At 40.0% G+C, this 16,808-nt stretch overlaps 1 protein-coding gene across 1 annotated transcript in view; it reads right to left on the minus strand.

Annotated features, from left to right (window-relative positions):
* Nucleotides 1-12,113: 12,113 nt before the first annotated feature.
* Nucleotides 12,114-16,808, minus strand: part of LOC124776657 (DNA primase large subunit) — a 91,471-nt gene continuing 86,776 nt past the window's right edge. The window contains exon 10 of the mRNA XM_047251748.1: nucleotides 12,114-12,619. Coding sequence (XP_047107704.1) covers nucleotides 12,471-12,619 — 149 coding nt within the window. The 3' untranslated portion in view covers nucleotides 12,114-12,470. The remainder of the gene's footprint in view (nucleotides 12,620-16,808) is intronic.

Raw genomic sequence — 16,808 nt, forward strand, 5'->3', positions numbered from 1 at the left:
GTTGGAACACGTGAGGCAATACTAACCTTACGCCTTATCTTAGAAGAAAGATTAAGGAAAGGCAAACCTACGTTTCTAGCATTTGTAGACTTAAGAGAAAGCTTTTGACAACGTTAACTGGAATACTCTCTTTCAAATTCTGAAGGTGGCAGGGGTAAAATACAGGGAGCGAAAGGCTATTTACAATTTGTACAGAAACCAGATGGCAGTTATAAGAGTCGAGGGGCATGAAAGGGAAGCAGTGGTTGGGAAAGGAGTGAGACGGGGTTGTAGCCTCTCCCCGATGTTATTCAATCTGTATATTGAGCAAGCAGTAAAGGAAACAAAAGAAAAATTCGGAGTAGGTATTAAAATCCATGGAGAAGAAATAAAAACTTTGAGGTTCGTCGATGACATTGTAATTCTGTCAGAGACAGCAAAGGACTTGGAAGAGCAGTTGAACGGAATGGACAGTGTCTTGAAAGGAGAATATAAGATGAACATCAACAAAAGCAAAACGAGGATAATGGAATGTAGTCAAATTAAATCGGGTGATGCTGAGGGGATTAGATTAGGAAATGAGACACTTGAAGTAGTAAAGGAGTTTTGCTATTTAGGGAGTAAAATAACTGATGATGGTCGAAGTAGAGAGGATATAAAATGTAGACTGGCAATGGGAAGGAAATCGTTTCTGAAGAAGAGAAATTTGTTAACATCGAGTATAGATTTAAGTGTCAGGAAGTCGTTTCTGAAAGTATTTACATGGAGTGTAGCCATGTATGGTAGTGAAACATGGACGATAACCAGTTTGGACAAGAAGAGAATAGAAGCTTTCGAAATGTGGTGCTACAGAAGAATGCTGAAGATAAGGTGGATAGATCACGTAACTAATGAGGAGGTATTGAATAGGATTGGGGAGAAGAGAAGTTTGTGGCACAATTTGACTAGAAGAAGGGATCGGTTGGTGGGACATGTTTTGAGGCATCAAGGGATCACAAATTTAGCATTGGAGGGCAGCGTGGAGGGTAAAAATCGTAGAGGGAGACCAAGAGATGAATACACTAAGCAGATTCAGAAGGATCTAGGTTGCAGTAGGTACTGGGAGATGAAGAAGCTTGCACAGGATAGAGTAGCATGGAGCACTGCATCAAACCAGTCTCAGGACTGAAGACCACAACAACAACAGGTGTAAAACAAAGTGTAGGGCTGTAGATAGAGAGATCATGAATGAACCATGATTGGCTGTCAAGAGAGCAATGCGTGATAACTTCAATGACTACCGTAGCAGTATATTGTCAAATGATCTTTCACAGAACACAAAGAAATTCTGGTTGTATATAAAGGGTGCTATTAACACAAAAGTTAGTGCCCAGTCGCTATTGAATGAGACAGGAACTGAAATTGAGGGCAGCAAAGCAAAAGCTGAAATGCTTAACTCCATTTTCAAATGTTCCTCTACAAAGGAAAACCCAGGAGAATTGCCCCAATTTAATCCTCATACCACTAAAAATATGAATTAAATAAGAATCAGTGTCAGTGGTGTTGAGAAACAGCTGAAATCATTAAAACTGAACAAAGTTCCAGGCCCTGATGGAATCCCTGTCTGGTTCTATACTGAATTTGCAGCTGAGTTAGGCCCTCTTCTCACTATAATCTACTGTAGATCCCTCGAACAAAAACCCATGCCCAGTTCTTGGAAAAAGCCACAGGTCACACCCATCTACAAGAATGATAGTAGAACTGATCCACAAAACTACCATCCAGTAACCTTGATATCAATTTGTTGTAGAATCCTAGAACATATTCTAAGGTCAAACATAATGAGGTACCTTGAACAGAATGACCTCCTCAATGCCAACCAACATGATTTTCGAAAACTTCAATCATGTGAAACCCAACTCATATTTTTCTTAGATGACATACTGACAGCTTTGTATCAAAGCAAACCGGTGCATGCAGTGTTTCTTGATTTTTGAAAAGTATTTGACTCAGTACCCCACCTACACTTGTCAAAAATATAATCATGTGAGGTATCAAGTGAAATTTGTGGCTGGATTGAGGACTTTTTGGTAGGATGGATGCAGCATATTACCTTGGATGGAGATTCTTCATCAGCTGCCCCACGTAAGTTTTGTTGCAGCCCTTGCTGATCACGTTGTAGTCCTATAATAATGACCCAGCAGACAATATCAGTAGTTACATCAGGCCTTTTGCAGATGATGAAATAATATCTGAAAGAACCTGCATAGATATTCAATCAGATCTTGATAAGATTTCAACATGGTGCAGAGATGAGCAACTTACTTTAAATGTTCAGAAATTTAAAATTTTGCACTTCACTTCACAAAATGAGAAAACATAGTATCCTATGACTATAATATCAATGAGTCACTGTTGGAATCGGCCAACTCATACAAATACCTGAGTGTAATACTTTGTAGGGATATGAAATGCAATGATCACATAGGTTCAGTTGCGGGTAAAGCAGGTGATAGACTTCGGTTTAGTGACAGAACACTGGGGAATTGCAGTCAGTCTACAAAAGAGATTGCTTACAAATGACTCGTGTGGCCCATCCTAGAATATTGCTCAAGTGTGTGGGACCCATTCAAAATAGAACTAACAGGGGATATTGAACATATACAGGAAGGGCAGCACAAATGGTCACAGATTTGTTTAATCTATGGGAGAGTGTCACAGAGATATTGAAGGAACTGAAATGGCAGACTCTTGAAGACAAACTATTCTGAGAAAGTCTATTAACACAGTTTCAAGAACCGTCTTTAAATGATTACTCTAGGAGTATACTACAACCCTGTACATATTGCTCACACAGAGATCATGAGGATAAGATAAGAATAATTAATGCATGCACAGAGGCATTCAAACAATCATTCTTCTCGTGCTCCATATGTGAATGGAACAGAAGAAAACCCTCATAACTAGTACAATGGGATGTACCCTCTGCCATGCAACTCATGGTGGTTTACAGTGTATAGATGTAGATATAAATGCATTTGTTTGGTTATGAATGTACCAGTAATTTATTTTGGTAACAATGAAAATTGCACCAAAAGAAAAATTACTGAAACAACCATCTATAGACATCTCAAGAATTCATATGGAACTACAGCAGAGGCTAAATCATTATAGGCCAAAATGTGAAGAAGAAACAGAAGAGAAAAACAGAAATAAAGGAAGTGCCTTCCAGATGATGCCACCAGCTTTCCTACAGGAAAACCTAAAATCACACACAAAGACATGGAACTGGGGTCAAGAGAAAAGGTATAACAGGGGAAAAAGTCCTCATTTGTTACCACAGTGACAATGACTCAACTGAGTGATTAATATTTCTATTGTTAGTTTGCTCTTATGTCACCTTTGTCTTTCTCTAAAGATATATGCCATTTATAATGTGTTCTATTGTTGAAATATAATAAACAACAAATTAATAATGGGTGTGATTAACTTGGTATACTGCACATTGTCTTGTTGTGGAGGACACTGTGCCCAACAGAAGGCTAATAAATGTTTCATATACCTGCATTATATGCTCCGGATTTATTTCTTGCAACTCATGAAGAAAGTGAAATCTCTATGCCACAATATCTTCATATTACATTAGTACTTTTCTTCCAAATGATCTTTTCCACATGACTTAAATTTTTCTCAAAATAATACAAAGGCTTGTCATACTGTCTGCCAGTTTCTTTCTGACAAGAAACAATTAACTTTCTAAGTGCAGGGTACCTTTTCCTCAAAAAACAGTGACTCCTGCCCAAAATATGACAGAAGCACATTTCATTTCTTGCTTTAAAACGTGTATGCTTTACAGGAGGAAAAAGTATTCCACACTTAGAAAAGTTGGTTGTTTCATGTGCGTCTTTTACCCAATTACACTTTCATAAAAAAGCCAATATTTGTCATGTGGGATGATTTCTTCTTGTATTTCCAAGCACAAGAAAAACAGAACTTCCTGCTGAATTTGCTACCTCCCCCTCATTTGTCACTCTCTTCACTGTCATTTTGTAGAGATATTAAACAATTCTGCCTCTCTGTTAGTTGCTTTGCTGGCTGCTATTTAAGGAGCACCATTTGTATAGAATCCATGGAATATTTACATGCAAACCTCTAGAGCAAAATGAACTGCTACACAGACTGAAAAGCCGAGTTGCCTAGAACTGCAGCAACACTGATGTGTTGTCATACACATATAAACAAAACCATCTGAAGTGCCTCGTTGTGCGCACACACAAAGTAACAGTGCAAAGCCCACTATAACTGTGGGTGATCTACTCTGAACTACAGTGACAGTTGTCAAAAAATTTACGAGTATTCACTTTTTGTAAATAATAATTCAACACTGGTTTTTTAATGATCTTGTGGGACTAGATGATCAATAAATCAAGTTTTATGTATTTTCTGTGAAAGTGATGGTTTTCCTCATTTATTGTTCGCCTTGTTTATGTTCCTAGTGAGTTTCTCAATAAAAGTTGTCATTGTCATATCTGGGTATTAATTTCTCCTGCATAACCAGTGACCCCTACATAAGCGTAGCTGCGCTGTGTAACACAACTTTCCGGATAATCTGCTATGTGCCTTGACTTTTAATGTGCAATTATCTGCAATGGGTACTCCCACTATGCCAGGAAGTGACATCAACCCAGATATAAAGAGGTTATCGTTTCTGGTGCTCTCATCCACATCGCAACAGCACACATGGCAAAGACTTCCTGCCAGCAAGCTTGTGTGATTCTTCTGTGCACACATGCAGTTGAGTGCCTTGCTGTTCAAGCCTGAACAATCTAAAATATGGTTTGTGATTCTGGAGAACATCAACATGTCACTGAAGCAGTTTACACACGTAATCAGCAACCTGGACTAACGAGTGACCGCTTCAGTTTCGGGCATTATTTGCACCCATACCACTAACGAGCCTACTGTGCTCTCAAAATGGCTTTAGTTGCTCACTGCATTAAACTGCCTGATCAAAAGCTTACGCAAATATGTTCCATGAAAAACATGGTTACAAAAACACATCAGAGCTCTGGAGACATTTAATTATTATGGCTGACACAAGTGTGATTTCTAATGATATATTGTTACATGTCTGGCAACAACAGCTAGCTGCCTTCAAAAGTGCATTTAGCTTTGATAATCCACAAAAGTAAACCTATACATCTGTTGCTGCCAGTGGCCGACAGGGTGCACACAATGCTAAACTGAACTGCTGTGGGGGCTGCGGTCTCGGCAACTACCAACATTCCAGCTGAATACACCAATGACCGCCAAGATCACATGAAGATGCTACACTTCATTGTGTTGCCCCCTCATACCAACACTCACCGACCACAGCCAAAGAGCTCGTTAAGTCTATGCACAACAGTTGAGACGATGGCCAAACAGTTACAGGTTTTACAGTTAAGGACTGACCCTAAAAACTTGACTTGCTCACAACATTCTTCTGTCCCTCAATCTCAAGATCGCAGCCAATTTGAAACTAGCTTCACTAGTAACTGCTGGTGTCATAGATATTTAGGATTGTTGCCCCCTCATACCAACACTCACCGAGCACAGCCAAAGAGCTTGTTAAGTCTATGCACAACAGTTGAGACGATGGCCAAACAGTTACAGGTTTTACAGTTAAGGACTGACCCTAAAAACTTGACTTGCTCACAACATTCTTCTGTCCCTCAATCTCAAGATCGCAGCCAATTTGAAGCTAGCTTCATTAGTAACTGCTGGTGTCATAGATATTTAGGATGTCATGCTGCAAAGTGCTCAAAGCCGTGCACCCATCCAAACAGCCGGGACAATTTGGATTAGGCATGACAGATTGCAACACCTACAGACTGCACCGTATAGATGGCACAGACATCTTCTATAGCAGTACAAAACCTGCTCAAATGACTAACACTGCTACTTCTGGTGTGTACTACAGCGGCACGGCACTTACATATTTCTGATGAAATTTCTGATCTGGTTTTCTCGATCAACATCTACATGGAGGTCAAAAAACTGACTGCCTCGTGCACAACTGATGTCAAGCCTTTAAGTTTAATGGCTGTAAACAATTCCATTATCCACACTCACGGTCACAAAAATCTAACGATCAATAGAGATTTTGGTACCCATTTCACGTGAAATTTTATGGTCGCTGAAGTCACTCAGTCTATTCAGTTTCTCATTTTCTTTCAGATTTGGCACTTTATGTGGGCTTGACAAATCCATGTCTAACAAATAGGTTCGACAACTGCAAAGTGACTGAAATTCGTGTTCTTTCTTGCTGTGTATGAGCTGTTCGCCTACTCTACCAGCAATCTTTCTCACACCATTGCCATGCAAGGGGACTACACAGTGAAGTCACGGGCCCCACACCTGCAGACGACAGCCAAAAGGCCTCGAGCGAGGCAGCATGAGCACCACCAGTAGTCGCTAGTCCCGCGGCCTTGCTTGCTTCTGTGGGGTCATGTGGCTGCAAATAGATCCAGAGTTCGCTAAAGAAATTATCTGAATCTCCGATGCCATGCAACTGCCCTGTGCCACTGCAGTGTGGAGCCAACAATGACTATTTCAGGCATCACCAGGAAGTGACCTCTACACCAGAGATCACATTTTTGATGGTTTTGCAGGGACTGGCACTTTGTTTTGCATATTTGGGTGATATCCTTTCATCTAACACTGTTACATGATAGACATGTTCACAAAGAATGAGAGAGACTATACGGCCACTGCATTGTGATAAATGACAAATATATTGTCACTGGCCCCTTGGCTGATGGTATCTACTTATTACTAGAGAAGTTATACATTTTACATGATCTTCCAAAGCCAATAGATTACCAATAACTGGGATGGGGCTGGGCATTGTGAATTTTTATTGCAGTCATCTTCTGAGAAAGGGCAAATGAGAACTCAAGTGGGCTCTGAAAATGGACAAGGCTTTTTGTGATTTACAGGTGTCTCTCACAGAGGCACAGCTCCTCATCCATCTTTTACCATCCACTCCATTGGCTATTGTTGTACGTGCCAGAAAAATTGCAATTGAAGGCACTCTGCCCCAGAAAGTCAACAATCATTGGCAGCCGTTAAGCTAGCCCCTCTTTCCTTACAGCCAGGGCAAAGGAAATGGGAGTGATTCAAATGGAGAGCTGTTGGCAATATACAAGAGCGTGAGGTATTTTTGCCCTCAAATCAAAGCTCGCCCAGTGATGATCTGTACGGATCACAAGGCAATCGTGCCGGCTTTTCAAAATGTCAGTGATAAACGTTACCCTCTTCAATAAAGGCACTACTATTCTTACATTTGTAGTTTGGTAAACATTTTGAACAACAATCTTGCCAAGGCCCAAGCAACAGAGCAACAATTGCAACTTTCACAAAACGATACTTCACTGGCTCAGAGACTGAAGCAAGTCGAGATGCCGAATCTCAACTCTAAAATATGGTGTTACAACTCACAACAGAAGCCACAGCCCTAAGGCTCACCACAATTTCGCAAAGTGTTACTCGACAGTGTCTACAACCTGGCACATCCAGGTGCAAATGCCATGAATAAAGTATTAACTGACCGTTTTGTGTGGCCCTCAATAAAGAAAGATGCTTGGGCCTGGGCTCATGCATGCTTCAGTGCCTGTGCTGCAAGGTGAGAGGCTGCTTTCATACAGACATCAGACATTTCCCTGAACCTCCAAGGAGGTTTGATCACATGCACATATCACTTTATTGGCACTATGCCTTGCCTTCAGAAGTTCCAGGTATTTGTTCATGGCAGTTGACATATGCACGATAGGCAGAAGCTATACCAGTCACAGACATACCTGCCGAGATAATTATAAAAATGTTCAGAGTAAACTCGTTAGTGGACTTTGGTTGTCCTCTCGATATTACAACAGACCAGATCCAGCAATTTGAATACAATCTTCACAACGAATTGTCTAAACTGTGCAGTTTCCAACAACATCACACTACAAGATGTCATCCTGTCAGCAATGGAATAGTTGAAAGGTGGCATGGGACTTTAAAGCCCACTCTCATGTGTCACCCAGAGAAGCCCTAGAAACGCTTCCTTTGGCCCTTTTCGGCCTAAGGTTTGCTTAAAAATCTAACACAGGTGCACTACTGGCTGAAAAGGTTATGGGGAGCCGCTGAGGATTCCCACGGGCAACCTCTCACCTGCACCACTGCCATACCAGGAGGAACTGCCACCACTGGTACAGCAAATTCAGGAACATATCGCCAATATATACATAGCCACCTGCTTTGCACCACAGCAAACGGCCAGTTTTTGTTGTACGTAAAGCATTGGCAGACTGTTCCCATGTCACGCTCTGCACTGATTCGCTTTGAGGTCCTCTTCAGCCCCCATACACCAGACCTTTCCAAGTGTTGTGACAAAGGGACCACACATAAGACATTTTGCAAAATTACAAATGCAGTAAGGTATTTATCAAGAAATGAAACCAACAATGATCATACTGTCACCACCTTTGGACAGCACACCAATAGCTACTATTCCACAATGTCCTGACTCATCAACACAGACCTCAGCTACAGGGTCAATGCTCACCCGTCCACATTTTTGACCACATTTACAACAGCACCGATGTCACAACCAAATGCCCGCAAAAGAGCTGGACAACAAGTTAGGTTCAAGTACCCCACTATATCAAGTGCTTTGCACATTAAGGGGGCAGGAGGGTGGGGGCAGCGTGGGAATATACAATCAATCGATCAGGTTTTACATACGTCCTGTGAGAGTGTCGATTGTTTCCTTTCTAATATATTGTTTATCTTCTTCACGTATGAGTTTGCCAATAAAAGAGACTGTTATTATATAGGGTTTCGCACATAAAACTGGTACACCTCAAGCCCGAGATTCAAGTAACAATGATCTAACTAAAATGAACAGATAATAGTAAAGTTAAAAATCATGTAGTTTCCTGTTTATAAGAGATACTGGAGGTTTGGCCACAGACATCCAGGCATTGGAGACTTTGTGTGATGATATTATCAACACCACACTGCAATTCTGCAGGTGTTATGTTCTTCATTTTTTCCAGTAATGTTCTATTTAAGATCGTCTATTGTGTGAGACTTGTCAGCATGAACTTTGCTTTTTAGTGTGCCCCATAAATAAAAATCACATGATGTTAAGTCTGGGGACTTTGGGGGCCAGAGGCCTCTATTGACAAGCCTGTCTTCAGGGGACACATTGGTGATGTGCACTATATTTTCGCTTGATGTGTGAGTAATAGCTCAGTCTTCTTCAATACTGCATACAGCTTCTCTGCATCTGTTAACTGGGCATAGAATGAGTCAAGGTTCTCTCTATATCGGGCACTGTTAAAGGTGTAATTGAAAAATACGGGGCCAATAATGTGCATGCAGGACAACACACACCAAACACCTATCTTCTTTGAAGTGGAGAGGTTCTTCATGCAGAATGTGTGGGTAGTCCTGCGACCAGTACCTGCAATTCTGGGAGTTTACATAACCTGACAAATGAAACCAGGTCTCATCAGACATGGAAGTATACCATATTTACTCGAATCTAAGCCGCACTTTTTTTCCCGTTTTTGTAATCCAAAAAAATCGCCTGCGACTTAGAATCGAGTGCAAAGTAAGTGGAAGTTCTGAAAAACGTTGGTAGGTGCCGCCAGAACTAACTTCTGCCGTCGAATATATGTAGCACTACACAGGCATGCTTTGCAGGCACAAAGATAAATACTGGCGCCAAAACCTCTGCGTCACTAAATAGATTTTTTTTAAAAAAAGGTGTAAGACGAGCTTTTTTCTCCGCCCCGAGTTTCGACCACTGCATTTTCATAAATTATCCAACGAAGTAAATACAAATTCCGTGTTGTTCATCTTCGAATGTAGCAGCATTTCAATGCACTACGAAAATCCGACTGGCAAGACTATTTGGGATGTTTGTCAATACGGCCAACTCTACGTTCTGAATTTTTTCCTACCTGTGAGAAGAGATGGTTGCTAATAGGAACTTTTATGAATTGCGAATCACATGCAGTATTTTCTTCAACATAAGAATAATACGGATATAAACATTTTGCCATGTATTCTTTCGTGTTTGCTGCTATCTCATTTAAATCGTGTCTACCTAATAACCTACGAAACTAGTGTGAGGCAGCAGCAAATGCGGAAGAATATACATATCATGTCATGTTTATATTCGTATTATTCTGATGCCTAATAGTGATACAATCAGAAATGAAGCACAGCAATTGACTAGATTTTTAAATCTAAGATGACTTAATTTCTGTGCAGAATGTAATGTACAAAAGAGACGTCTGCAAAGATTTTCAGACGGAGAAAAATTTTAGCTAAACTGTCGTTCAGAACATCTATCATACGCAGTCTATTATTTGGTTCTTGTTGATCATTATCAAAGAAAACACCAGTATAATTAACAACAAATAGCAGTCTCTTGCCATTGTTTCGCTAATGAGACAATTCCTTTCTTTTTTTTTTATTGTAAGCGGCGGTAGCGCGCACCTAAGCAAGACATGCCGTGAGCGGCGACAGGTCGTAAACACTTACTATCAGAATGCGACAAACAACACACGACACAGTACAATAATGCATTTTTAGCCTAGAGTGACGTAAACACCTATAACAAAGAGAACGGCACTTATCAGATCAAAGAAAAATAAGCAACCAATTCAAACCAGGCGAAGCACGCCTGACGCATAGCAATGGCTACCTGGTAAAGCTTAACTGCTAAGCTTACGACTCGAACCAAACTACTGTAGCTGTATTGTCATTTATTCTACCTAAATTGTGTCTCATATTACAGTAGACCAACTTTGTTTCGATTTGGAGGTGCGGCCTAAAACTTTTCTCTTCCCTTGAATTTCGAGTCTCAAATTTCAGGTGCGGCTTAGATTCGGGAAATTTGTTTTCCTTGATTTCGAGTCCATTTTTCAGGTGCGGCTTATATTTGAGTGCGGCTTAGATTCGAGTAAATACGGTAGTAAGGGGTCCAAGTACCTGTTAGCAGTTGATGTCAACAGCCAGTTACAATAATGAACTCTTTTTTCCTGATCCTCAAATTTCAACTCTTGCACCACACTTACGTGATAGGCTTTTAATTTCATATTTTTTAGTACATGACACGATATATGAGATACATCAACCTGCTGCGATAACCCCCTTACCAACTTGCGGGGTCTTCTTGTAATGTCCATGTGAATTCTGTCTGTAGTTTCAGTGGTCCTCACTGTCAGTCACCTGTTGTTCTGTGCATTCTGAACGGATACTACAGCTCTCCATTTCTTCTGCAGATCTTGAAATGTGCTGGGTGTGGGGAGTTTCCTACCAGGATACCTCACTCGTAACATTTCTTTATGTTCTTTGATGGAGCCTATCTTCATGTAACACAATGCAAACTGCTCCATTTCTATAATAACTCAACAACATGAGATTCTCACAACTCAAGCACGAACATACAGCTGCAACACCTTTCTGATAAAATGCAGTGAAGCCAACTTTCGAGACAAGTGTTGCTACTTCATATGCAATTCGACTACAGATGTTTAACTAGTGCATGACGCGTTCCATTTTTATGTGGGCTACTCTCTTATATTCTAAACACACGTTTTGATGCATTTGCTGTGTTTAATTGTCAGCATATAATTGTCATCAACCACAACAAAAAATTGCTGTTACTAAAGGAAATTTCAATGTACAGAATTCCATATTTGTACAAAGTAATAGCACCAATTGTTGCTTGGGCAAATTCAGTCATGGAACTTACTGAACCTACTATTCGTAAACATCTCGATGAAGATAAACATGTAATGGTGTAACAAAGAATTCATTGCTGACTGCATTCTTCACTTTCCCCTTGCAGCCACAGTTCCTCTCCTTCTCCATATCAGAATAGTAAAATTTCTTCTATCTTTCATTCTCTCTTAACAGATGAAGAAATTGACATTTCCCACAACCTAGAATTTTTGTTGTTTCATTTGACTGCTGCTGTCTTTTAACTATCATATGTTCCTGGAGTAAATTAGGCAAAAATAAATTAAATTTGATCATCACTTCACTGCTGATTTTAATGAGTAGCACCAGATTTGTACAAGAGACATCAAAGGATAAAAAAAAAAAAAACATAGTCATATGTACATCAGATCAGCAGTCATTACACATTAATATTTTACAACACACAACATATAGTACATAACAGTTATAGTCCAGTTCACCAATGATCAACCCAAGTGAAAGGAGAGATAAATTTAAAGAGAAGCAGAGGTTACTACACAGAAGATAAAGACAGCAAAACCATTGATTATTTACATTCTGTTATAAAATGTGCTCCTACTCATCACAACATTATACAGTATAATACTCTTTCTGAAAACCTTTATCACCATCTCTGGTTACGAAGACAGGAAGGAAGTTATTAGCCACTACTGCACACAGTATGAGTCTGTATGACTTTTAGTTATTTTGAGGCATACAAAAAATGTTTACGAAATGATGGGAGCACAATCACTTTCATTAGGTTCTGTTTTTATGTTTGCTTCAATTTTTGTTAACTCCAGTGAAGTCATATCTATATCATCTCCCCACATGTCTTCTTTTGGCTTTGGCTTTGAAGATGGTTTTAGTGACTCACCTGAAAAAAAAAATATTTATAAGTAAGCCACACATTAAACCAGATTTGGAATACACACAGACAAAACAAGCTACTCTTGGTTAGGATTAAAAATAATTTCTGTGTGGCCTTCTCCAATGAGAGTTAAAGTTTGAAACAATTGCATTTGAGACAATAACCAAGTACCAGAAATACTCTTTCACTGAACCTGAAACAGCTGCTTACCTTTAATGTAGACTAAATATAAAACTCAACTTAAGTTTATTTAAAGTTTGTAAAAATAAATTAATAATTGCAAATTGATCTTTTGCTGTTAATTATGAATATCTCAGTATAGCGAGCATTAGAATACATTCTTTCTTCAAACAAAATTGTTGAATAGTGTGAACGAAGGCCACCGCTCCAACCACTGTAAAGAAACAGCCAGCAGAAAATCATGATTCCATAGGTACTTAGTTCAGAGTGAATGCATCTGATGGCGAAACACCCCAAAAACATTTTGCAGCCAGATAATGAAGGCTAAACACAGTGAGGCTCTCGTGTGAATAACTCCAAACGTTCTTACAATTTCGTGTACTGCCAAGGATGAAATAAAATGCCATACACAGTGATTTATCCTTGTACAAGACCTAGAAAACAAACTGTAACAAACACATGTTGATTTGCCACAGGCTGCCATCCAACTCAACTGATAATTTAAGTCATGGAAATTGCAGATGTGTGAAAAATATTTTTCTTTTAAAATGCATTAATGTTTCTTTTAGCTACTTCCTCATAAAGCTGCTTCAATAAAGAGGCATAAAATGTACTTGTGAAAGTTTTCTGTTTTTCAAGTAACTGATAATATCCGCAATAAAAAGACATAATACCTTTTTCACCTGAAGCGTGTTATGGATCGCTAGACCAGGCTCCATTCCTTTAAAGTTTCTGATGTGCGTGCATTCTATTGGGAAACAGCATAAGGTGTTGGAAAAACATCGCCATTGTCATCACAGCTATGAAATGTTCGAAAAGACAAGTGCCACTTTGTCTACGTTTGATTTCCAATTTTTCATCCTAAATCCACAAGCCACAATTCAATTTGTAGTTTGGTAACAGTAGACCAAGTGCCACTTACCGATCTCTGGACCAGCGACAGTATATGTAACCTGTGGCAATTATCAGCCGTTCTGCGCATCCCCCTCCACTAGCCACTGGCAGCCAATAATATTCATTCTCTTTCCGAGTAGTTAGCAGCAAGTTACAGCAAGGACCTCGCTCTTACATGCTGCACTGTTGCCATACTTCGTGACAGCCAGATTATTCATTCAACTTCGTTTGCGTGCACAGACCAATGCCTTCTTTTCTTGGTCTGTGAGCTGTGTGGTGTCTTTTTATTGTGGGTATTATCAGTTATTTGGAAAACAGAAAACTTTCACAAGTATATTTTATGCCTCTTTATTGAATCAGTTTTATGAGGAAGTAACTAAAAGAAACATTAATGCATTTTAAAATAAAAATATTTTTCACACACCTGCAATTCCCATGGCTAAAATTATCAGTTGAGTTGGATGGCAGCCTGTGGCAAATCAACACGTGTTTGTTACAATTTGTTTTCTAGGTCTTGGACGAGGATAAATCACTGTGTAGGGCATTTTATTTCATCCTTGGCAGATCACAAAATTTTTTTTGCATTCTTTTTTTCTCGTAGCAGTATAGGTGTGAATGTGTACCTGTTAACGTTTAAGTGTGATTAAAAAATGAACCAGGTGATGGCAATACATCTGAAGTGCTTCACAAGCAGGCGAGGAGGATTATTTACCACATTTATAACTTTAGCAAAGTGAATTTGAAAGTTGGTGTCCTACTGTTGACATCTGAAGTCACAAGAATGTACTCCAGAACCATGTGGTGTTGACAAGCATTCTATTTATGGCTTACTTTCATGTCATTCATAATATCATCAGTGTGCAACCATTGTAGCTTCAGTACACTTTCAATGCTTCCAAAATCATTGTCATTCAGCAAAAAGCTGTGCCCTGGAAGACATAATGCAAAGTAATCTTTCCTAACGTAGGGTGATTTACCTACACCGTTACAAATAACAAGACTATTTTATGTTACAATTTCGGCTTCCTCACAAGTCCGACCAAAGAATAAGTTTAATTCCAGTAACATAGTCTTTTGTGTGTTGTTTGAGACAGCTGCCAACCTCTTGTCCATTATCGGACATGCTAATCGTAACATTGACAATGTTACATGTACTGTTGCTGGTCCAGAAATCAGTAAGTGGCACTTGGTCTACTATTACCAAACTACAAATTGAATTGTGGCACATAGTATTAGGTCTGTAAACACCACACACGAAACTGCAAGAAAGTTTGGAGTTATTCACATGAGAGCCTCAATGTGGTTAGCCTTCATTTTCTGGCTGCAAAATGTTTTGGGGAATTATCCAAAGAGATGAAAAGAGAGAATTCGTTGGAACACAAATGCTGGAAAAACTAATAACAAATTGCAAAGTTGACACAGAAAAGGACAATATAAATTGGCTAAAAAAAAGAGAAATTGTACTGAGAAAGGACAAACCTCTAAGCATTTTTACAAAAATTTTGAGACTGCAGTTAAAATAAGCATTCAGAAAGTGGAAAAAAAGGAAGACCTTCCCACCCTTTGAAATTGGTTGAACCTTTAATTCCACTGTGCCCAAGAGGAAAACTGATTTCCAAAGAAAAAGTTGAAATCCCTTCTGCCATTGATCCCAAAAGATGCAAGGCAAACATACTGGTCTTTTCAAGTGATACTAATGCGTAAGATGACATTGAGAGTTTCAATGGACATGTGGTGACTACGACCGCCAAACATTAGCTTTGCCATCAAAACTTATTAAGTGGTTCCTTGATTTTAGTCTGTATTATTCCATATGTTTTTGTGTGCATAACATTCAACTAATAAGTAACACACATTCAACTGTGTCATTAGTTCTAGTTCATTTATCCCTCTATCGACAACAGTGACTCGATTAACCACATTGGTGACACCGAGCTTCTGTGTACTATATCAACGATTGTGTGTTCGCTATAAGCAGTGGATCAGCTGCCATCCAACGATCTGCATTCGGTGTGCCCTGTACCCACTTCAGATTTCGACTGTGAAGCCTATGTGCCATCACTGATGCAAGAGACATATACGACAGATCGTGTACATTTCCCTTTCATCTACACCACAAATGATGCATTTAACCTATCCCGGACATCAATGGTGGGAACAGTGCATGCCATCTGTTTCGTTCACACACGGTCACGCCGACCCTAGTGCTTTGAATACTGCACAGTATCATGATTTTTTGTCTATGAACCCTGACGTTACTGCACATTGTACAAATGTGTGACATGCATCATTGCCTGTGTTTAGTGATCAGCACATAAGGGGTGGCTACCGACACAATACCTCAGTGCATTGTGCAATTGCCAGGTCCGCTCTGCGCATATTCCCCTGTGGTTGGCACAGCTGTGGCTGGCACACACGCACTGGTCAACCATGGGCACAAGCCATTCACACCGCATTCCTTCTGAGGTTTTGATCCTGCCCTACCCCATGGAGACCTGGGCAACGCTGTGTACCTGACTCTTGCTCCGCATGCTCCCCTACCAATACTCTTTCAGACAACCATGGTTGTCTCTGCCGCACTGACCGACCATGTGCCTACCATCTCATGCATCTTATGTGGCCACTGACTTGAACTGTCCACCAGGACCTTGGCGACACACTGCTCTGACCTTCGACCCTGCACGATATTTTCAATCAAGATTTTACTTCTGCCAATGTATCGATCTCCCCTTGGCTGCCCACACCTCACAATGCACCAGCTCATCCACACTTAGACAGCACGTTATGACAAGCAGCGTTCCAACAATGCTGCTCCTACAGAAAGACAATCCCAAGATATGGTTTGCATTGGTACACAACTTACTCGACATACATGACGTCAGTGATGACACACGCTTCATCTGCTTTGTTATGATCACATTGATCTCATCAGCAATTTGGCACTTTGCCATCCCACCTAGCCCAAGTATGCCACCGCTAAAACTACTGTTATCAAATGCATATCATGTCCTGAAGATGTCACTCATCATATCATTCACAATGAAGATCTGGGATCCTGAACTCCATCAAAACTCTAGCGCCACTTGTCAGTCCAAGTCAACTGTGGGATCATACCAGACAT

This window comes from Schistocerca piceifrons, chromosome 2 (genome assembly GCF_021461385.2).
Source record: "Schistocerca piceifrons isolate TAMUIC-IGC-003096 chromosome 2, iqSchPice1.1, whole genome shotgun sequence".
Taxonomy (NCBI): Eukaryota; Metazoa; Arthropoda; class Insecta; order Orthoptera; family Acrididae; genus Schistocerca; species Schistocerca piceifrons.